Here is a 19,868-nt window from a genome sequence, read left to right as displayed (position 1 = left end):
AAATAGGAAAACATGTCAGGAACTCGATACTTCTGCCTTGAATGTCTGAATAAAATCGAAAGCTGAAATTAGTAACAACTAACCGTACTTGTCGAACTGCATGAAATCGTTTATTTGAGTAATCTTCTGTAATACTGTGTTGTATGTTGAAGTGAGGCGTTAATCCGCTGTTTTAGAAAATGCTTTGACTGAGCATTTTCGTGATTTGCTTTGAGTACCATCGTAAGGTGTTTCAAATTACCATATAATAAAGAGAGGGCTTCTCTTTATTCTGTGAAATTACTAGTCAAGAGTCAAGCCTGCTTTAATTATTATGACAAACGCGGCAGACGGACGAAGTAGGATTGGCTCGCGAATCATGCAAATTTTCTCCGAGTTACTTTCCTACCATTTCCTATCATTTCTGCTTTCCACTGTCGCGTTTTTTGCATTGCACGTGCGTACACGCACGTAAAGGCTTGAAACCTCAGTTCTAAGTTGTTGTATAATCATTTTTATGCCAGAGAAAACATACAAAAAACATTAACGGAATTCAATCGTTGATTTTTTCATAAGCATTTAAATGACTTAAGGCTGTTTTCCACTTACGCGTTTTTTATACGCACGTACACGTACGGGAAATGTTAAATGCTTTTAACTTTCTATTATTTAACATCTAGGTCAACTAATGCATACTAAAATATGCAGAAAACCAAGTTCCTTCGATTTATTCACTTAGTTTTTTTAAAGGTAACATGTATAAGGTTTAGACTTTTACGTGCGTGTACGTGCGTATGACAAACGCGTAAGTGGAAAACAGCCTTTAAAAAAAAGCTTTACGTGCGTATACGTACGTACAAAAAACGCGACAATGGAAAACAGTCCTAACACATGCGAAACTCACACGCATTTGTGGAATGGCTACTTCACATGTGACAGATGAAATAAGCTATTTGAATGTTATTTATTAATAATGAATACGTCGTTTATTATATTTTATTATTCAAATTAAAAAAAGTTCTCCTTTTTCACATTATAAATTAAGATAAATTGTTTAAATAAAATCAATATAATGTTTAATAATGATGATCCTACGTTATGACATACATATCAGTCAAGCCTCCAGGTGGCCAGTTAATATTATTGTTCGTAGCAATTTTCAAGCTAAATGATAAATAATTAAATAGATCTTACAATATATTCCAATTATTTTTAACATTATCACACTTTTGTGTGTATTCAGCGTTCATTATAAGACTTCATATATTTGCAGCATTGTTCATACGCCATAAATGACACACCAACTGAACTGGCACCCTATATAAAAGACAATAATCAGTCACTATGCCGTACTCTTCTAGCATGAGAAATTGAAGGCAACTCAATTCAATGAAACTGTTCTAAACTTTATAACTCTACACCAGTCTTACTCTCTGAGCGGGTCAAGAGAGAGAGTTCACTGGGCAAGAGTGTTGAGGGCACGATCCAGGGACACGGTGAATAACCCCCAATTGTGCTCCCATTATCCCCTGCACGCTAAAGAGTTTGAAGTCCAAGGTTAGGGAACAAGATGTTTTGAATCAGCTGTACACCTGGGCAATGGCAATTATCCGAACTACACAAAGCTGTCCAAACCATCGAATTGACTGACCTTTATAATATTGACTTTAAGTCCTTTATAGAAAGCCAGAATTCCTTCGTTTCTAAGTATATTCATGATACAGTTTATCATACCGGCTGACCGCCGCCTTGCATTGAGGGAAGCTTGTACCAAACTATCTTCACGGAATGCAAAACCATCAATCTTAACGAAAAACAAATAAGAAGATCTACAATAAGCCTCAAATACAACCAGTAAAACACGAAAAACTAAGCTGGAACCTTGCCCTCTTTGCCCAGCCCTGCAATTATTGCACTTGGTCTGGATAACAGATTATTCTCAATCAAGGCTTGCCGTTCATTGTAGTTCGCGCACAAGGCATTTCATTACCTGCAACCGTTTCTTTACAACGTCCAAAGGATGAATGATAATTTTGCTAAGGGTACCAGACATAGCCCCGCAAAACAAGCTCTCGCTTGCTGAAACGTCACTATCAAGCTAAATAATGAAAATAGAGTATAATAAATCCTTTAGATTTGATCATTCATCTTTGATACTTTACATCGAACAATTAATTGCAAGACGATAACAATATAGTTGTTCAGTGGAATCATATTTATATAACAAAACTTGGAAACTCTTGTTTTTAAAGCGAGAATTTTTTATCTTCTGAGTCTAAAACATTCAGGCATATATAATAAACAAAATAAAACACTGCAAGTGCAAATTTGCATACAAGCACTTACTAGTGAATTTATGTATTCCCTCCAGACGATTTGTAATCGAGTATAAAACGCAAAATGCATGCCCGTTTGAGGAATTATCTCTATCATAGTTGGGAGCAGGCCTTAAACAAAACGCATATCAAGATTAGGAGAGGTCATTCCAGGCTATAAATATAGTGGTTTTAAAAAACGCTTCAAAAGTATAGTACCTTGGTAAAATGTCCTTATGCCATTTTCACAATACATTGCGGTGACAGCTTGATATAAACCATTGTAGACCTGTTGTTGTAAGTATCAGCAAAGTTAAACAAATCACAAATGGCGCCGTAATGTATAAGGATGCGTCCACAGTTTAAGTACCAACCTTGGGTTCACCTTGAGCAACCAGTCTTGTTCTTACAACATCAATAGGATAAACAAGAACGGAAGAAAAACACCCCGCTAAACCACCGCAAATAAAATGTATCACTAAAAAATTCAAAAAAGGATTTGGATTCAAAAATGGGAAAGAACTGAATTCTCATTATATTTTCCGTTTCAGACATATATACACACACCTGGTTTTTGGTCTGTGTATTTCTTATGTGAAATTGTCTTCCAAGCCATTTTAGTCAGGACTTCAAATGATGCAAACTAAAATAAATGTCCCAGAAGGAACCAGTTTAACACTCTTAGCACATATTACGAAGTCTTATTGGGTTTTTTTGGTGGGCGGAGCTAAAATATTTTGGGACTGGCTTTTCATAATTTCATATCTTTATATTTGTAAGGGACGAGTAAATTCTATAGGAGGAATTATTTAAACAATTTTTGTATCGCGATCTTTCAGTGTACAGTAAACAGTTCTTAACTTCTTTTGTACTAGCGCTATAGCGACTATGCTGCATTTCTATAGTCGTATAGACTATACTATGATAATCGTACAGGGATCTACAAAAGGTTTTTATGAAACTTTCTTTAATTCTTATTTCTCAAATTCAGTTTTATGTGCAGTGGCAGATTACCATGGACTAGCTGAAGTTCATGAACTGGCTCCCTTTCTTCGAGAGGCAATGCATGAAATAATGAGAAAGTTTGTAGTCAGGGACGTAGGAACAGGGGGCTCGTGTCGCCCAAAATTTTTCAAGGAGCCAAAAGTGCCCTTTTTGTGATGAAAAATGATTTTTTTGAAAAGCTAATGTAGCTGTAAATACTATTTTAAAATCGAAGGTGCCTTTTTTGTTTCATACGTATGCTCACTTACACGTGCCTAAATCTTTTTGCAGAGCATAAATATAAACTACACTAGTGATGTCCTTGCAGCTTTGGCAATCAAACCGTTCATATACATTTTTTCCCTGCCCTTTTTTTTAATAACCAAAAGTGCCTATAGAAGCTACAGACCACCCCCCTCCCAATCTCTGAATGCTTCCCATGTCCCTGTTTGTAGTTGTACTTCATCCAGAGCATTTTTGCTGTAAAAACCGTATAAATGACCAGTTCAGAATTTTCATGCTAAATCCTATCTACTTTTTGAAACTTAGAAATTAATGCAAGTTCAATTCCATGAAATCCTACGGGACTTGGAATACTGCAACCATATATGTCAGCCGGCCCCACATAGTCGATTTTTTATTGCATATAAAGCAAGATAAAAAGATACCTGAGCACACCCATATGATATGGACAAAATTTGTGCTGGGACATGACCTTTCCTGTACATACACATAAATAAATGTATTAAAATTATCAGACAGAAATAAAAACTCAATTTTTCAGCTTTAAACAGGACATTAACATCTTTTTAAAATCACATATTTTTAACTTCACCATAATGCTTGAATGCCTTCCTCTTTTGCAATTATTTTGAATGATTGAAAGAGTCCTCTGTACTTCCTTGTGGGTCCTATGATAGGCTTCTGGCAGAAACAAAAAAAATGTTAGGCTTTATTAATTATTACAATGCCTTCAGATGATTCCCCAGCTCTTTCTTAGATGCTGTCATACTGATAAAAGTATTGCATGACATATATTAGCATGACAAGTGTCAATAGCGCTGAGAGTGCTACCAATTTCTAAAAAAATAAACCACAAGGGACAAACCTATCAAACCCCTTAAACCAGCAGGTAGAACTAGGTAATTGAGACATTCAGGTTACTGAGGTTAGTACCTTATTTGTAGGTTCAAGTTGTATTTGCAATCTTATCTTGACAACATCACATGGTTGCAATAATAGTCGTGTAACAATGCCTGACATTGCACCAGCCAGTGCATATTGACTAGTTGTTAATTGTCTCTGGCCCTCATCATAACCAACCATTTAGTAGCTTGAAGAGAACAAATACTCATTCACATAATTCATCCATGAAACCATATTTGCATAAGTGGATCCAACACTCTATCCCAGTTCTCTAAATTTATATCCATGAATGTGTGTTATATTTATTGTGATTACTACAGTGGAATCCCTGCCTGTTAACATGACCAAAACTTTTTGGCCAAATGGTACTATTAACAGGATTGTGCAGTATAACAGAAATGAATTTTTTATGCCATTATAAATGGCATCACATTAAATTGACATAATCCTATGCAGGGCACATCTGGACACATTGCATCAGTGACACAAAGAGTTATAATTATTGGATAAAAGTGAACAAAAAGTAATTTAGTTTGTAGGTACACCACGTAAGTATTTAATACTGCAAAGCTTCACCTATTGATGTCACCATGCAAACATGCAAGAATATTAAATACTTACAGTTTTTAACAGTTTCAAACATAATTGAATGTTCAAGTTAAAATCGAAACAGTTTATTATTTCTTTTTAGAAAATACCATACACCAGAATCCGTTTTTAGGCATGCGAAATATTTTCATTTGAAATTTTATTTTAAAAAATACGTATTTTTTGGCATTCTATCTTCTTCAGTGACTTTTTAAAAAAATCAATTCAACGGGATTACTGTAGTTACAGCAAGAACTGCAAGTAATTCAAGCGTGGTTCAACCTTCTGAGGTATGTTATTTAATGATGACGTAGCGGTTTGTTTTGATTACTGGATGGATTTTGAATTTCAAAGGAGCAACTTACTTTCAAAAGAGGACGCACTTAGGGGAATTATAAATGCGTGTTGCCTGTTTACAGAAGAGCATTTAAAAAATCCATTCGATAGTTGTATTTCATCGAAAATAAACTAATAATCAAGAGTATCTGATTGTATTTTTTACCCAAATGAAAGACATGGCTGAAATATCAACGGTCAAACCGGCACGTGCAAAGAGGACGCTTCCAAGCTTGCCAAGTTCTAAAGCGTCAAATGGAGGAGTGTTTTTATCGCCGACTTGTTCACCGAAAACTGCAAGAAAGAAATGCGTAGATTCACCTTTAGCTACAACAGGGAAAGATAGGATTAAACCATCACGATTGCCTGTACGACGGACTCAATCCTTGAGCGAAATACCTCTCCAAAGACCGTCAACCTCAAATGGCAAAGTATTACGTAAACAGGCTACTGTTCATTCTAGTGAGCTGGTTGTAAAGAATGCAAACAATAATCATTCCAAAGACTTACGACTCTCAAAAATTTCTGGATCTGGAGAAATAAATAAAGCACAAACCAGGAAAAAAGCTGCAGCAAATAAGACTGCAAATTCTCTAAATAAACAGTCGAAAAATGAACTAAAAATTAAGAAAATTCAAGAGTTTTCAGACTCTATAAATCATCCAGGCTCAGAGAACTCGGTTATTACGCGAGGTTTAACAAAAAGCGAAAGCATAAATAGTCTAGATAGTTTGTCAGGATTGGGGCTTGATCAAGAGGAGAAATCCTGTGTCACCGTTGCTGTACGTATTCGTCCTTTTAACCAAAGGTAAACAACTATAATAATGGCATTCTGTTTGCTCAAATGCTCCGTAATTGGAGTAATATTTGAGTTTATTTAATCATATAGGGAGGAAGTATGAATTTTTGACCGTTATTTTTGGTAATTTATTTATAACCGTACTTAGAATGCCACGTGTGCCCACTTAGGGGTTCTCAACCTTATAATTGGTGAGTATTCTTTTTTCACAGCATGTTAATTTTGACCTGCTGTTTTCAATATGAACATCAAAAATGAAAGTACAAAATATAGTTAATTTGTAACCCATAAATTGAATTTTTACTCCAAAAAAGCTTTTAAAATTTTGGTTCTGTTAATTGATACAATATCTAACATATGACATGCTGTATATAATATTATGGAGGTAATAATTTTAAGATAAGCATCTTACTTTACATATATGGTTAGCAGCTGCTGTTATAAAATACATATGGTAATGAACTCAAATAATATTACCATGGCAGTATGTAAACAATGATATGTTTTGTATGCAATTTTTGTATAGTCTTTTACAATATACTTTCTTCAAGAAAGAACTTTTATAAATAATATTGAGCTATAATAATATGTTTGATGATTATAATGTTTCAATGACCTTCAATGTCTAATCGTACAATTTCTCAAATTTATATAGTATAAATTTATATAATATATGATTTCAATAGTATATAATTTATTATACTACCTGATCATATGAAAGACACAAAAGTGTTGCTAAATTTTAACTTTGTATACAACCATTGTACTAATTGCAAGTTGAAGTATTTTATCTAAAAATCCATGTATAAATAAAGTCCTAATTAAGGAACTAGAATATCCAGCCTTTAAGCTAGGTCACCTAATTTAAAGGATATGCTGAATTTATTTGAAGTATGCATTTTTTCCATGTAGAATATTTACACCCTATCAGACCAGACTGAGAGCATACATTTGCAAATAAGTCATTTTAGCTCATAGGTTGTGGGGAACTGCTCCGAAATTTTGAATAGATGTTAATTAAATGTGTGCAAATTGCTCTTTGATTTAAATAATGTATCATAAATATTAATATATTACATATCATTCATTAATTTCTAGAGAACTAAGGAACACCAATACTCAGTTATATTTGACAGCAGATGGAAACACAATATTTACATCTGGTCCAGGTTTAAAACATAGTTTCTCTTATGATCAATGCTTTTGGTCATTTGATGAGAACTGTGAGACCTTTGCTACTCAAGAGTATGTTTATAACAAGATTGGCAAGCCTCTGGTTGAGAATGCTTTTGATGGTTATAATACATGTTTGTTTGCATATGGTCAAGTAAGTTGAGGCACTGTAACAAAGTTTACGAGCAGCAGTGTTTAATATTAGGTAGACTAATCGAAGCTAGAAGGAGCAAGCTGATTGACATATTTAAATGCTGAATCAATAGTAATTTTAAATTTTATAATGAGATGTCAAACTTTAGTTCTTTAATTTAACTTCTTTATCTTTTATCTAGACAGGATCTGGCAAATCATATAGGTAATATAATTATATATAAACTGCATGTATAAACTTATTAGTATCTAAAATATAATCACTATTTACAAAAACACATTGATGTGCACAAATTGCTATTTTTCCTAGCCAGAGTCTTGTGGAAAAAGTGACTCAAATCATCTATACTGTAGATTTAAGATAGGAGTGGTTATAATTTATTGTTAATATTTGATATGGTACAAAACCCACATAATATGTACAGAGAACTTACTGGTGCCAATCTATGCAGCCATTGACCTTGTTCAATGCTCTGATGCCTGATTTTTCTGTAAATGATTTTGGTTTGATCCTACAGTTATATCTATGTGTGTATCTTTGCACCAGCATGATGGGATTAAATCACCAAGAACAAGCAGGAATCATTCCAAGGTTTTGTCATGATCTTTTTCAAAGAATCGTTTCAAGTCCTGAGGTATGAGTTTTCTTGGAAAATAATTCCATTTTTTCTGCCATTCAACAGAAACATATATATCTAACTTCTGAAAGAATTAATCTTGCATTTACTAAATGCCATTTAGTATCTGATATTTATTATTATGCTCATCTCAATTGTGGACAATTTAGTTGCCAGTGTCATGGGCTAATACTGCTGTTAGTAACTTGTTAATTTGTAAATTATGTGATTCTTAATGTAGTTGACATTTTCTGTGGAAATCAGTTACTTTGAAATCTACAATGAAAAAATTCACGACTTGTTGGATTATCAGAAAGGAAGGGACAACAAAAAGTCCAATGTGAGTTGAAATTTAAAGTTTTAAAACTGGTACGATTGCGGTCCGTTCACAAAATACGTGACGAACTTTCAGACTTGACGCCCCCGTGAAACCCCTCTATGACGTTGTGTGATGATTACCATAAACCCTCTCAAAATTATACGTGAAGTCTGAAGCACATACCCCTCTCCCACCACTAGTCCAATGGTAGACTCCCCCGCACTGCCGCACACACACAGTATTATAATATACTTCATATCTGATTCATTGATATCGCAGCCCCGTTTTTTCTCAGCTCGAATTTTTTGTGCAATGCGAAACAAGTTGGAAAATGTTGCCACAAGCATGAAATTCGCTTTGGTTGACTATAAGAGTTGTTTTGTCACCCCAAAGAGCGTCACGTATTTTGTTAACGGATCCTTGATCAGTTTTTTATTTATAAATCCACAAAAAACAATGCAAGGAATTTGACTATTCCCCAATCTTCACTGATATAACTATCATTGCAGTTACGTATTCGAGAGCATCCTGAACTGGGTCCCTATGTTCAAGATTTATCCACGTGAGTTGAAAAATAAGTAAATTGGCTTTCAGTCATTTTGCATAATCTCGTATTCCTGTCTGTAAAAATTTTTTTGCTGTAATTCAATCGTCACTTTGCATATTTCTGTCTAGGTACATTGTCAGTAGTTACGCTGATGTGGAGGTACAATTATGCATTTCACTTATTGAAATAAATTTAATCCCTTGGCCATAGTCAAGTGATCTTTTTTTCCCTTCATTGTGAGAGTTAATGCAACTATACATCAGATTCCCGAAATACCTTCATGATTGCAACTTTTCGTGTTGAAACCGCGGCGTTTTGATTCAAACACGTTCATATGTTTTCATGTTTTGATAAATTGGTGTGGGATTACTATGCACATTTTGACAATTTTATTGTGCATAATTTTAGTCCTGGCTTGCTGTGGGAAATAAGAGTCGAGCAACAGCAGCAACGGGAATGAATGAAAAAAGTAGTCGATCGCATTCAGTGTTTACCATCATACTCACCCAAACACAGGTTGGTATGAATATTCAGGATTTGAGATCATATTTTCAGACTACATAAGTTTGTTTATGGTAATAAAAAAAGGAATTCAATTCAAAATTCCCTGCAGTGGCTCCAGGTGTATTCTGATAACTTGTTGGATTATCAGAAACCGAGATTATGGCATTTCGAGATCATCAACACGGTTTAATTGATCGAATTCCTCCCACACATGAAACCACAAAACACTTAGGGCTTAGATAAGTGTGGAAGGAAAATCGATAAGTCGCTTCATCATTCTAAGGAGTCCCATTTTCGCATATGGTAGGACGACAAAATTCTAAACCAAAATGGAAAGTCCTTTTTGACCATAATACCAATGGAAAGCGTTCATGATTCCAATCTAAAATGGATAGGTTTTTACGACTTTACCTAAGCCTGCGGACAGCCTCTCTGGCTCTCTCATTTATAATGAGCTTGTGTGCAGGTTTATAGGTTTTCGACCAAAAGTGCTCGGCGGACTCCGGAAATTTCTTGCAAGTAATTAGCTGGCATGCCTTTGTTTATTGTGATTACTGGAGCTATGGAAGTAGAAATTTAGTCCTGAGAGCTCTGATCTGAGAGCTGTGTTAGAGTTAGGTTGATTCATATAGTTGATGTAGATTTTTTCGATCTTATGTTTTAGACCGAGTTATTAGAAGGAACAGAAACTCAGATGTCAAAAACAAGTAAAATCAATTTGATTGACTTGGCCGGGAGTGAAAGGGCCAGCACTGCTTTAAATGATGACGTAATTGATTCAAAACAAACCTACGATCTAAGGTTAAAGGTAATACTCAAATAGTCATAAATTTTTGTTTATAACTCATGTGTACATCGCGTTTCCAATCACCTCTGAATACCATCCTATATATATTGAGAAACGTTTTACACATCATTTTTTACTATAAGTTGCCATTTGATGCACGCACGATGAAAAAGATAAGATACTCCCCCTACTTAATGGAGATTGGTGTATTTAAGATTTTGTTGAAGTGATTGGTTTTTGACAAGCGTATTATTTTGTTTGCAGGAAGGTGGTAGTATCAACAAATCTCTTCATACTCTTGGAAAAGTCATCTCTGTTTTGTCAAGTCGAGAAAAAGCTGGCAAAAAGAAGAAAGTGCATATTCCGTACCGTGACTCAGTGTTAACTTGGTAAGTTCGGAGAATCATAAGGGTGAACAGTAAGAGTTAGGAGAGATATTTCAGAACAGCTTGTAGCAGATAAATTAGGTTAATTAATATATGTTAGGCTTTCTCTTGTTTTGACAGTGAATAAATATGGACGACTTCTAAATTGCTCGATGTTTAGAGGCCGTTCACAAAATGCGTGACGCTTTTTTACATCCCCGTATATAGGTCGACACAGACCGGACGCGAATTGGCAACGCAGCGCGAATTTTCAACGTTTTTAATTTTTTAAAATCAAATAAATTTTACACTATCATAATATTCTTGTATATTACATAACAATAAAACATTTTGACTGCTCTAGCGTCCATAGTTTCCAAATTTTACTTCCAGAATTTAATTCATATGCTTCTGAAAACTCAAAATTCGCGTCGCGTTGCCGCATCGCGTCCGGTCTGTGTCGGCGTTAACTCTCTGTGATGTTGTGTGACGATTACCCATATACCTTCTCAAAAATTACGTGACGTTGAACCACAAACCCCCCACGCACACACACACCCCCCTCCCACGCATAATATAAGATACTTCACATGTGATCCGTTTCTTAATCTAGGTTGGTCAGCTTAGCTTAGAACAGCGTGAAAATAGAATACCTCATAATATTCGTGCACTTTATCGCAATTTTTCCAACATAGGTTATTAAAGGATAGTCTTGGGGGGAATTCTAAGACAGCCATGATAGCGACTGTGAGTCCTTCTATCGTCCATTATGAAGAGACATTAAGTACTCTAAGGTATGCCAGCCAAGCGAGGTGCATCGTTAACAGAGCAAGAGTAAATGAAGATCCTAATGCTAAATTAATACGAGGTGAGAATGGATGAGGCATTTTAACTAAGTTTTAATGTGCTGTTGCATGCCGCTATCACAGTGTTGTTTTGTTCAGAAAGATACGTTATACTTGAAATATACGATAAGAAGGATTGTGTTGATAGGTTGGGCTTCTGATAGATCCTGAAAAACAACGACATGCAGATGTCTTACAGTAATGGCTGTTTACCTTTTCAGAATTACTTGCTGAAATTGAGCGTCTGAAAGAGTCGTCCATTTCATCAGAACCTGAGGTTAATGTCAGCTTAAATGATGAAATAACAATGCTACGAGAAAAATTGCGTGAAACTACGACTTTATTGGCCGAATCCACGAAGTAAGACTTTGTCTCATGAATATTGTTTGTCTCAGCGGTGAGTCGATAGGCCAGTCATTAAAATATAAATCTCTCATAGAAATTGGCAAGAGAAGTTAGAGCTTTCTGAGAAACGTAAAGTGGAGGAAGCCGAAAAGTTGAAGGTATATTAAATATTTCATCAAAAAATAAAATTTAAAAATATTACCAGTATTTTGTTAACAAAGATTAAAAAATCCTTTTCCATTTTAGAAAGCAGGTGTTTCCTTCAAGGTTGATAACAAACTCCCTAATCTTGTAAACTTGAACGAGGATCCTCAGTTGTCAGAAATGCTGTTGTACATGTTGAAAGAAGGTAAACACACATGCACATGTTGAAAGAAGGTAAATTTGCTTAGTCAACAAGAGGGTTTGGTTGTTTGATGTTTTGAGTGTTTACTCAGTAGTTTTTTATTTTCATTCCCTCTTAGGAGAAACAACAGTAGGCCGTCGTCAAAGTGAACACTATTCTGATCATGATATTCAGCTGAATGGGGTTTTAGTGGCAGAAAACCACTGGTACTGCAGACAAAACATGTCTTGTATAATTTAAACAACACTCTCTGCATGATTTCTTTTTTCCCACGAATAATTATTAATATCTTCTCTTTAATTTTGTTAGCTTGATTCGTAACGAGGGTGAGAAGGTATACATCACGCCAATTGGTAAGTCGCGTGGAGAAATTTCGTATGTGATACGATTTTGACTCTCTCACTTGTTTCAATTATGAATTTCATGTTCTCCCACGATACAGACGATGCTCCGACCTATGTGAACGGCTTGCAGTTATCCGAGGAGACGTTACTTCATCACGTAATACGAAAAACTTTACGTATAACTAATTTAACTATATTGTTTTGCCGTGGCAGGATTTGTGTTTTTTAACATTATTGACAGGTTGTGTGTAAAGCTTTGCGTATTATTTTGTTCAGATGTTAACCTTTAACCCCACTTTGCAGGGTGATCGTTTAGTCATTGGAGGAGATCATTACTTCCGGTAAAATATATTCTCCTGTTTATGGTCCAGCATGTTGGATAATCGTTGATCGATTTAGACATCTGCATGTATATCATGTTGGTAATGTTGGGGAGGTTAAATGAATGACTAAGAGTTTACCTTCGTCTTCGTTAAAGGTTCAACCATCCCATTGAGGTGCAACAAAGAAAACAGGAAAATTCTGAGAAGGGAGAGAATGTTGCTCCGAAAGATTTTGAATTTGCAAGAAATGAACTGGCTCAAGTGCAGAATGCCAGGTCAGCTAGAAAATTCACTTTATTACCTGTGTGAATGACTGCCTGGCCTCCCAATAATTCCTTGACATGGAGTTAGAATTGTCTTGTTTTGTCCAGTTTTGCCGCTGACTATTTTTTCTAAACTTACATTGTTTGGTCGATGTAACCTCGTGGCCGACTTCTTAATTTTTTGATTCTGTCTACGATTAAGACTTCAAGCTGAATTGGAAGAAGCTAGGATAAAAGCTCAGGAAGAAATAATGGTCGAAATACAAGTTGCGAAAGTGAGTTTTTCGTAACGTCTCGTGAAAGATGTCACTAATGTGAAGAAACTGAAAAATACCTGCAGTGATTAGTTGGTTCAAACTGTGGGCGATTGAGGCAAAATTACGATAAAAAAATTCACATATAACCTTAAAAATAAAACCTTGCATAGTCACATGAATGATTGTCTATCTCAACTTTCATTCTTTCTTGACAGGAAACAGCACAACAAGAGTTGAATGAACAAAAACAATGTTACGAGAAACGTCTCAATCAATTACAAAATAGTTTGGTAAGTGAAGAGTTTACATTGAACACTCATTCTTTCTAAGGTTCTTCCCAGGATGAGTTGCGAAGTCACCCTCACCGGTAATTTTATGAGATGAGTCACGAATATAATTACTGTCAATTTGACGGCTAAAGAAGGGGAAAGTAGTTGAGACTGAACCAAATCAGCCGTCAAATCTGCGCATGATAAATTCTTGATCATATAATATTCTGAATACGTTAAATTTGGCATTTTGAACAGGTGCAGGCTGAATAATACAAAAATATGAGGATAATTAGGGAGGTAACAAATTTTGTTTTTTGTATTCCCTTAGAACGAGGTGGGTGCGGAGAAGACTGAGATCGAGAAATCACACCAGAGTGCAGAGGACAAGATCAGTCAATTACAAGCGCATAAAATGGTAATTTCTTGTTTATGCAGCGACAACGAGGCTATGATAATATACACGTAGAAACTTACACTTTAATCAATTTTATTTTCAGCTGCTTGAACAAGAAATTTTAAACAACAGGAAAAGATTGCAAATGGAGGCTTTAGCAGCTAAACAAGTACGCATCTTATTCCTGATCATGAAAATAAAAAGATTTTCAGTCCTTTCGGGAGACGACAACATGCAACCACGTTTTTTATGGTTGTTTTTCAATTAGGCTCTTGAAGAAACGAAAGTAAATCAAGTTCGGATAATTTCTGAATTGGAAAAAGAAAAGATAAAGATTAGAGAAGATGTAGAAAAATTAAAAAACGCGAAGGTAGTAATCTTGTATTTTCTTTTGTGAAAAAAATCACACTTCGTGGTAATTTTTTAACCGATTTACAAACGATTGCAAACCGATTTACACTTTTTCTTCCTGTTCTGTTTAGCAAGCGAGAGAACAGAGAAAAATGAGCATTGTTTCTAAAGGTATTGTTGAGTCTTTTTCACGCTATATTTTGCTTTTTTCTGTGTATTTTTTTCAAATTCGTTTATTTTGGTGACAGATAATAAAGGGAATAGTGAATTGCTACGCATATCTGTTATGTTGAGAGAAGCAAATAAGATCAGTGAAAGTTTAAAAAGACATTTGGTAAGATATATTATTAGATTGTAAAATACGTCTTGCCTGGTGTGAATAATGTCCGCTGGAGACGTTGACGGATGAGTCATCGTTAACTTCATACGTTTTATGATCATGGTTACCCTATGGTATGGAATAAGAAACTAATTTCTTAACTTGTCAATTTAGACATTCAGCAGAGATGATATATTGCTAAACGACAAGGTTTGTAGCAGAAAGTGATACTTCCTTTTTATTCCCATTATTCAAGTTCTATCCGTTCCCACTATTCATTCTTTCTTTTCCAACCTAAGGTGGAAGTGAAAATTCGTTTGAACAACACAAAACTTGGAATCACAACAGTGTGGTCTTTACAAAAGTTTGAAGCGAAATTAATGCAGATGAGGGAAATTTATCAGGTAAAATAATGAACTGCAGTAGTGAATCTTGCGATAAAATTTCATTAAAATTTATCTTAAATTTTGATTTAGCAAAACGAATCTGACAGTATCAGTGGCGATGAAGATCCATTCAGTGACCCGTCAGATCAGTGGGAAAAAGACTTCAGGCTTGATTCACCTTCTGAAACTATGTATGTCTAACATTCTACCTTCTTGATAAAATGATAGGTCCATGTTGGTCCCCTCAGATCTTGTATTGAAAGTTAATGTTTTAGTTTCTCCACGTATATTATGTTCTTTCTAAATTTTTTCCCTCTTTTTACTGACTAGACGGATGAGCAGACGAGAAACTCTTGATTTAGTTTCAAACTTGAAGAACTCGCTAGCTTCACCACTTTCATCAAAGGTTTTTATGCAATTCCTCTCATTTTTTTTCCACGAACTTTCTCACAGTTTGTCTTTATGTGTTATGACAGCGATATTTTTATTAATATTGTTTATTACAGGGAAGTCCATCGGTTCTCTACGGTGTATCACCTCGTGCTAGAGTCTTAGTGAACAACGCTGTGAACAGGCAACATGGTAATATTAATATTGTATCGCTGATGTCACACTAGTAAATACTGCTTCAATCCCAGTCATATGTGCAAACACTGATTGTAGTCTAACCTCAGGCCAGAGAAAGGCTACAAATATTCTGTTACTATTTCTTCACTAAGTCGCTATAGCCCCATCCTGTCGTTGTATTGGTTTTGGATCAAACTCCTGCTTTGTTAAGACGCGTTTACACTTGCGATTTTTGTTGTGATTTTATGTTGCGATTTCCTTCTTTTGATAGATGTGAACGAGTAATTAGTTACGAATGCTCCGATGTTAACGAGCTCTTATTTAAACACCAGTAACTAAATCACTTGTTCGCATCTATCAAAAGAAGAAAATCGCACAAAAAATCGTAGCAAGAATTGCAAGTGTGAACGGGTTTTAATAAGGATGTAGAACACTATAGTAATTTTAATGCAATTTTCATTCTCTTCAGTAAAAGCTGAAAATATTTTTGCAAAGTACAAAAGAGACGAGACACGTTCTAGTGAAGTGAAGAAGACATTTCCGTCACCATCGCCATCTCCACCGCTGTCTGATCATTTTCAAAACAGTAAGGAAATTCTTCTTGACGTAATTGATATCAGGAATCCCAACCTATTCATGTTACCTTTGTTTTTCATATGTCGTTTTTCTTCGACGATATGTCCCCGAACCTTTTGTCCCTAAAAAGATTTTTTTCTTGGAAGGAACTTCTTCATTGGTCAACAAAAAGTTATTCGAGTTTATATTCACTTATATTTTCATGCATGTTCAAGGTTTACAAAATGTCACATCAGTACCAGCGATCTGCCGCGATATGGTCTCCAGTCTTATGTCGAGAATGGAAGGTTTGTGTTTATTGAATATTTTTTTGTTATACTAGTAATAATAGTAAACATATTGTCAGATTATCATTGATAATCCAACTAAAATAAAAATACCTTGTTTCATCGTTACAAAAATTTAAGGCCTCTCAAATTAACTGAAATCCTGCTGGATACGACTTTTAGAGTTTAATGACATTATTGGTGGTCAAGATTAGATGTGTATTTATATACTTTCGTTTTTACAAGGTCTTTCTACGTCAAGCGAAGTGCCTTTCCACGAACGGATCGTGTACAGTGTGAACCAAGTTCTCTTGTCTGCCTCAAGTTTGCGCAGAGCTTTTAAAAACGACAACGGGGCAAGACATGCGGGTACGTCTAAATCTCCGTTTAAGTGACCGTTAGACAAGCCGTTTAGCTGTAGTTTCCAATCAAATCCAATCATTTTTTTCTTATCAAAGTTCCATTGCGAGAGACTGAAATCGTTCGTCGTCATACTATTCAAATTATGACATCCTTGGAACGACTTCTGGAACAAACGCAGTCATGGAGAACGGTACTCGATGCCAGCGGTGTGGAAAAAGTTCGCGAGATGACATCGCGTTTACTAGACTCAGTACGAAGAGTTGCAGCACATTTAGCAAAACTGTTAATGGTAAATATATAGATAATATAGATTTTCCTATATCTTTATTACTTTTTCAGTGGTTATATGGTCAATTCGTTTAATGCACGCGCCTTTCACCACTGCATTTGACTTCCTTTATGGTTAGAAGCTTGCCGTTAGTTTGTATCTAATATCAGTGGCGTAGCCACCGTTGCTGGCAATTTGGTCATGCTATGCAAATTTCAAGTCATTAGAATTATCAATTTCTTTAGAAATTCATTGTTTTCACAGCTAATGAACACCAAAATATTAGCATAGCATGACTAAATTGTCAGGCTGGCTACGCCACTGCCTAATATATAACATATCTTCTCTATGTCCCCCCTCCTGCAGTGACAATGATGATTCATTGCCGGATCCAAATTCAAGGAGACCTTTTAGAACTACGATAACTTGAGAAGTGTATCATAAAAATCGTGTGAAATCTATCTTCCTTAGGGCTGTGATGGAGATATGGTGTCATTGATTGAGGAGTCTGGTGACAAGCTTGAAAACTGCCTATGCATTCTAGTCAAACAGGTTGCAAAACTGGTTGTAATGTCACCTGTTGAATTCTCTGAAGACAACCTGGCTGAAGAACTAGAAGTAAGTCGAATTTCGACTAAACGATTTAATAACTAATCGCTAGATTGTTTTGCCACCTCCTTTTTAGTGGTGTTACAGTATAAGAATCTTTTCTAAGAGTGATGCACATATTATGCTAATTTTTTATTAGATCCAAGGTTCTTGTGCGGCAGCGTTTGTGGAGGGGCAGAATCTTGTTCTTCGTGACGCTGTACAAGACTGTAATAGAGTCATCAAAGAATCGCTCAACAGCATGCAAAAACTGGTTCACAAAGGCAATAACGAGGTATGAGAGGATTCTCTGTTTTAGATCACTGCAGATTGACCGGTATTAACTGAAAACAAGAGGTCATGAGGTGTTTTTTATTGATTTTTAGATGGAAAAAGAGATCAGAGACGACGCTACAAGATTATTGAAATCTGTTTTAAACTGTACTCGAAATGTCGACGACATACAAGTATGTAAAATCTAGCTAATTTTGATATGAGGGAGGGCTTCGCCTATAAAGACGAAAATTGATCAACTATCAGTAAGCTAGTAATTTTTCAACGAGTTTTTGGTCATGTCGTATAGTGTTGGTCATGTCAAATTACTTCATAGGTCATCTCCTTCATTAATTTGATAGTTCGAACTTCTCTGTTCAAAAACCCGCTGACATCAATCATATGTTAATTTCATTATCCTATAGAAAACGTTATATAGTCTAAAAGATATGACGCCATGCACCGTTGCTGGAAGACGAGTATACTGCTGTCACCAAGTGGTCAGCGGCACTCGGTCAGTTACAGACATTTCTGGGCGTTTGACAAAAGCCATTGAGAGATTGAAACTAGACAAGCCGCGATTATTTACTGGAATGATTGAAATAGCAACTGAACTTAGGACTAGGGTCGCAAACGTTGTGGAACACACGCAAAGCCTCGTGGAATTCGATACAAGTTATTGCTCGAATCAATCCCGGGAGAGATCAATTAGCCAATCACAAGTGGGTTTCGCCAATCAGTCCTTCGATGAAATCATTCGCGATTCCCGCGAGAACCTCACGCATGAATCCCGCGACCGATCTACGAGTGATCCTCGCGATATATCTACGAGAGAATCTCGCGAGAGATCATCAAGTTTATCTTTTCTCTCAACCTTCAAAGACAAACTGAAGGTTAAAGAAAAGAATGTGAGACTAACATCTCGTGAGCTTGCACAGACATTAACAAAGTACTCATTCCTTACTGATGAAAGGTCTTGTGAGAGGAAGCATATGCGTGGTAACTATGGCACTCCTGTGTCCAACGGTATCTCCAGAGGCCTTAGAGATACAACAAATTCTCCAGGTTCTTTTCAAAAGAAGATTGCACACGAATTTACACAGCAAACACCCCCGCGAAGTCCTCGCGAAGGTTTTTCGGTCTTTCGTTCGAAAGAGTGCCCATTGTAAAATCGATGTGTTGCTATTGACATGAACAAGTTTTTTACATGGATATAATTATATTTATGCGAGTAGTTATTTATTAATTTTTTTTATCCACCTGGATTGAATAGATGAAAATAAATTAGAACTTATAGTGCTAGTACTATTAAATACCCATGGTCCATGGATTCGTTATACTTTTCAGGTGGTCTATGTAATTATAGTAACTATATAATTAAGCATTCTCTACTCTACGAACGTGAAAGATCTTACAATGTAGTAATGTGAACAGGCAGGAACGTGATGAATAATTGTCCACAAAGCAGTATGTCTGAACTATTTATTGGCTTTTTTACTCATTTACATTGTCTAAAACTGCTGTTCTATTCTGCATCGATTTCACAATTTCCTCCATTCACTACGCTGAGTTAACGGTCACGAGTAATTAGGCCTGGTCTCCATCTTTATTAGTCATGAGTTTCGTGAACATGGTGGTTGATGTAGTAGAATATTTCTATGTGTGTACAGTCAACAATGACCGTTTGAATACAGAAATAATAACAAATTTACATCCGCACTATTTCTCATCGGTAAAAATGACTTGTTCACGACAATTTCCAATTTCAACTAATTGGTAAGCAGGTGATAACTCTTATATGGTGCGTTCGTTTGGGTGCGTTCATTTTACGACGTGGTAATGTCGATTATAATACCATTTACCATGCATGTGGTACTTTCGTAAGAATTCCGTGATCTGATTGGTTAAAA

The 19,868-nt window shown here is 35.7% G+C and overlaps 2 protein-coding genes across 3 annotated transcripts; one reads left to right on the top strand and one right to left on the bottom strand.

The window, feature by feature from the left end:
- Nucleotides 1–966: 966 nt before the first annotated feature.
- Nucleotides 967–5,126, bottom strand: LOC114530251 (mitochondrial thiamine pyrophosphate carrier-like). 2 transcript variants are annotated; one of them, XM_028551844.1, is made up of 11 exons: nt 5,046–5,126; nt 4,455–4,611; nt 4,114–4,202; nt 3,947–3,998; nt 2,862–2,937; nt 2,669–2,772; nt 2,514–2,583; nt 2,326–2,426; nt 1,970–2,077; nt 1,631–1,783; nt 967–1,296 (listed from the first exon to the last, which is right to left on the bottom strand). In XM_028551844.1, exons 2-11 carry the CDS (start codon nt 4,602–4,604, stop codon nt 1,219–1,221), a joined length of 981 nt encoding a protein of 326 aa, XP_028407645.1. In that variant the 5' UTR covers nt 4,605–4,611; nt 5,046–5,126; the 3' UTR covers nt 967–1,218. The 2 variants fall into 2 exon arrangements, with proteins under 2 accessions (XP_028407645.1, XP_028407644.1); XM_028551843.1 differs by having other exon boundaries at nt 4,455–4,695; nt 5,046–5,118.
- Nucleotides 4,741–19,571, top strand: LOC114530250 (kinesin-like protein KIF14). The gene is made up of 40 exons (XM_028551842.1): nt 4,741–4,972; nt 5,217–6,156; nt 7,246–7,474; nt 7,656–7,678; nt 8,021–8,108; nt 8,332–8,430; nt 8,919–8,971; nt 9,085–9,115; nt 9,365–9,472; nt 10,125–10,268; nt 10,512–10,636; nt 11,308–11,480; nt 11,679–11,817; nt 11,897–11,960; nt 12,049–12,151; nt 12,267–12,354; nt 12,458–12,501; nt 12,591–12,649; nt 12,796–12,833; nt 12,971–13,090; nt 13,281–13,353; nt 13,551–13,625; nt 13,936–14,022; nt 14,105–14,170; nt 14,270–14,371; nt 14,484–14,523; nt 14,601–14,686; nt 14,846–14,881; nt 14,971–15,075; nt 15,148–15,248; nt 15,388–15,463; nt 15,564–15,639; nt 16,094–16,210; nt 16,416–16,487; nt 16,713–16,835; nt 16,925–17,118; nt 17,569–17,715; nt 17,846–17,980; nt 18,072–18,152; nt 18,384–19,571. Exons 2-40 carry the CDS (start codon nt 5,519–5,521, stop codon nt 19,125–19,127), a joined length of 4,902 nt encoding a protein of 1,633 aa, XP_028407643.1. The 5' UTR covers nt 4,741–4,972; nt 5,217–5,518; the 3' UTR covers nt 19,128–19,571.
- The last annotated feature ends 297 nt before the right edge of the window (nt 19,572–19,868 follow it).

The sequence above is a fragment of the Dendronephthya gigantea genome, unplaced genomic scaffold, assembly GCF_004324835.1.
Source record: "Dendronephthya gigantea isolate DGI-Jeju-01 unplaced genomic scaffold, DenGig_1.0 000061F, whole genome shotgun sequence".
Classification (NCBI taxonomy): domain Eukaryota; kingdom Metazoa; phylum Cnidaria; class Anthozoa; order Malacalcyonacea; family Nephtheidae; genus Dendronephthya; species Dendronephthya gigantea.
The sequence above is the reverse complement of the archived record's forward strand: the minus strand, read 5'-3'. Positions and strand labels throughout refer to the sequence as shown.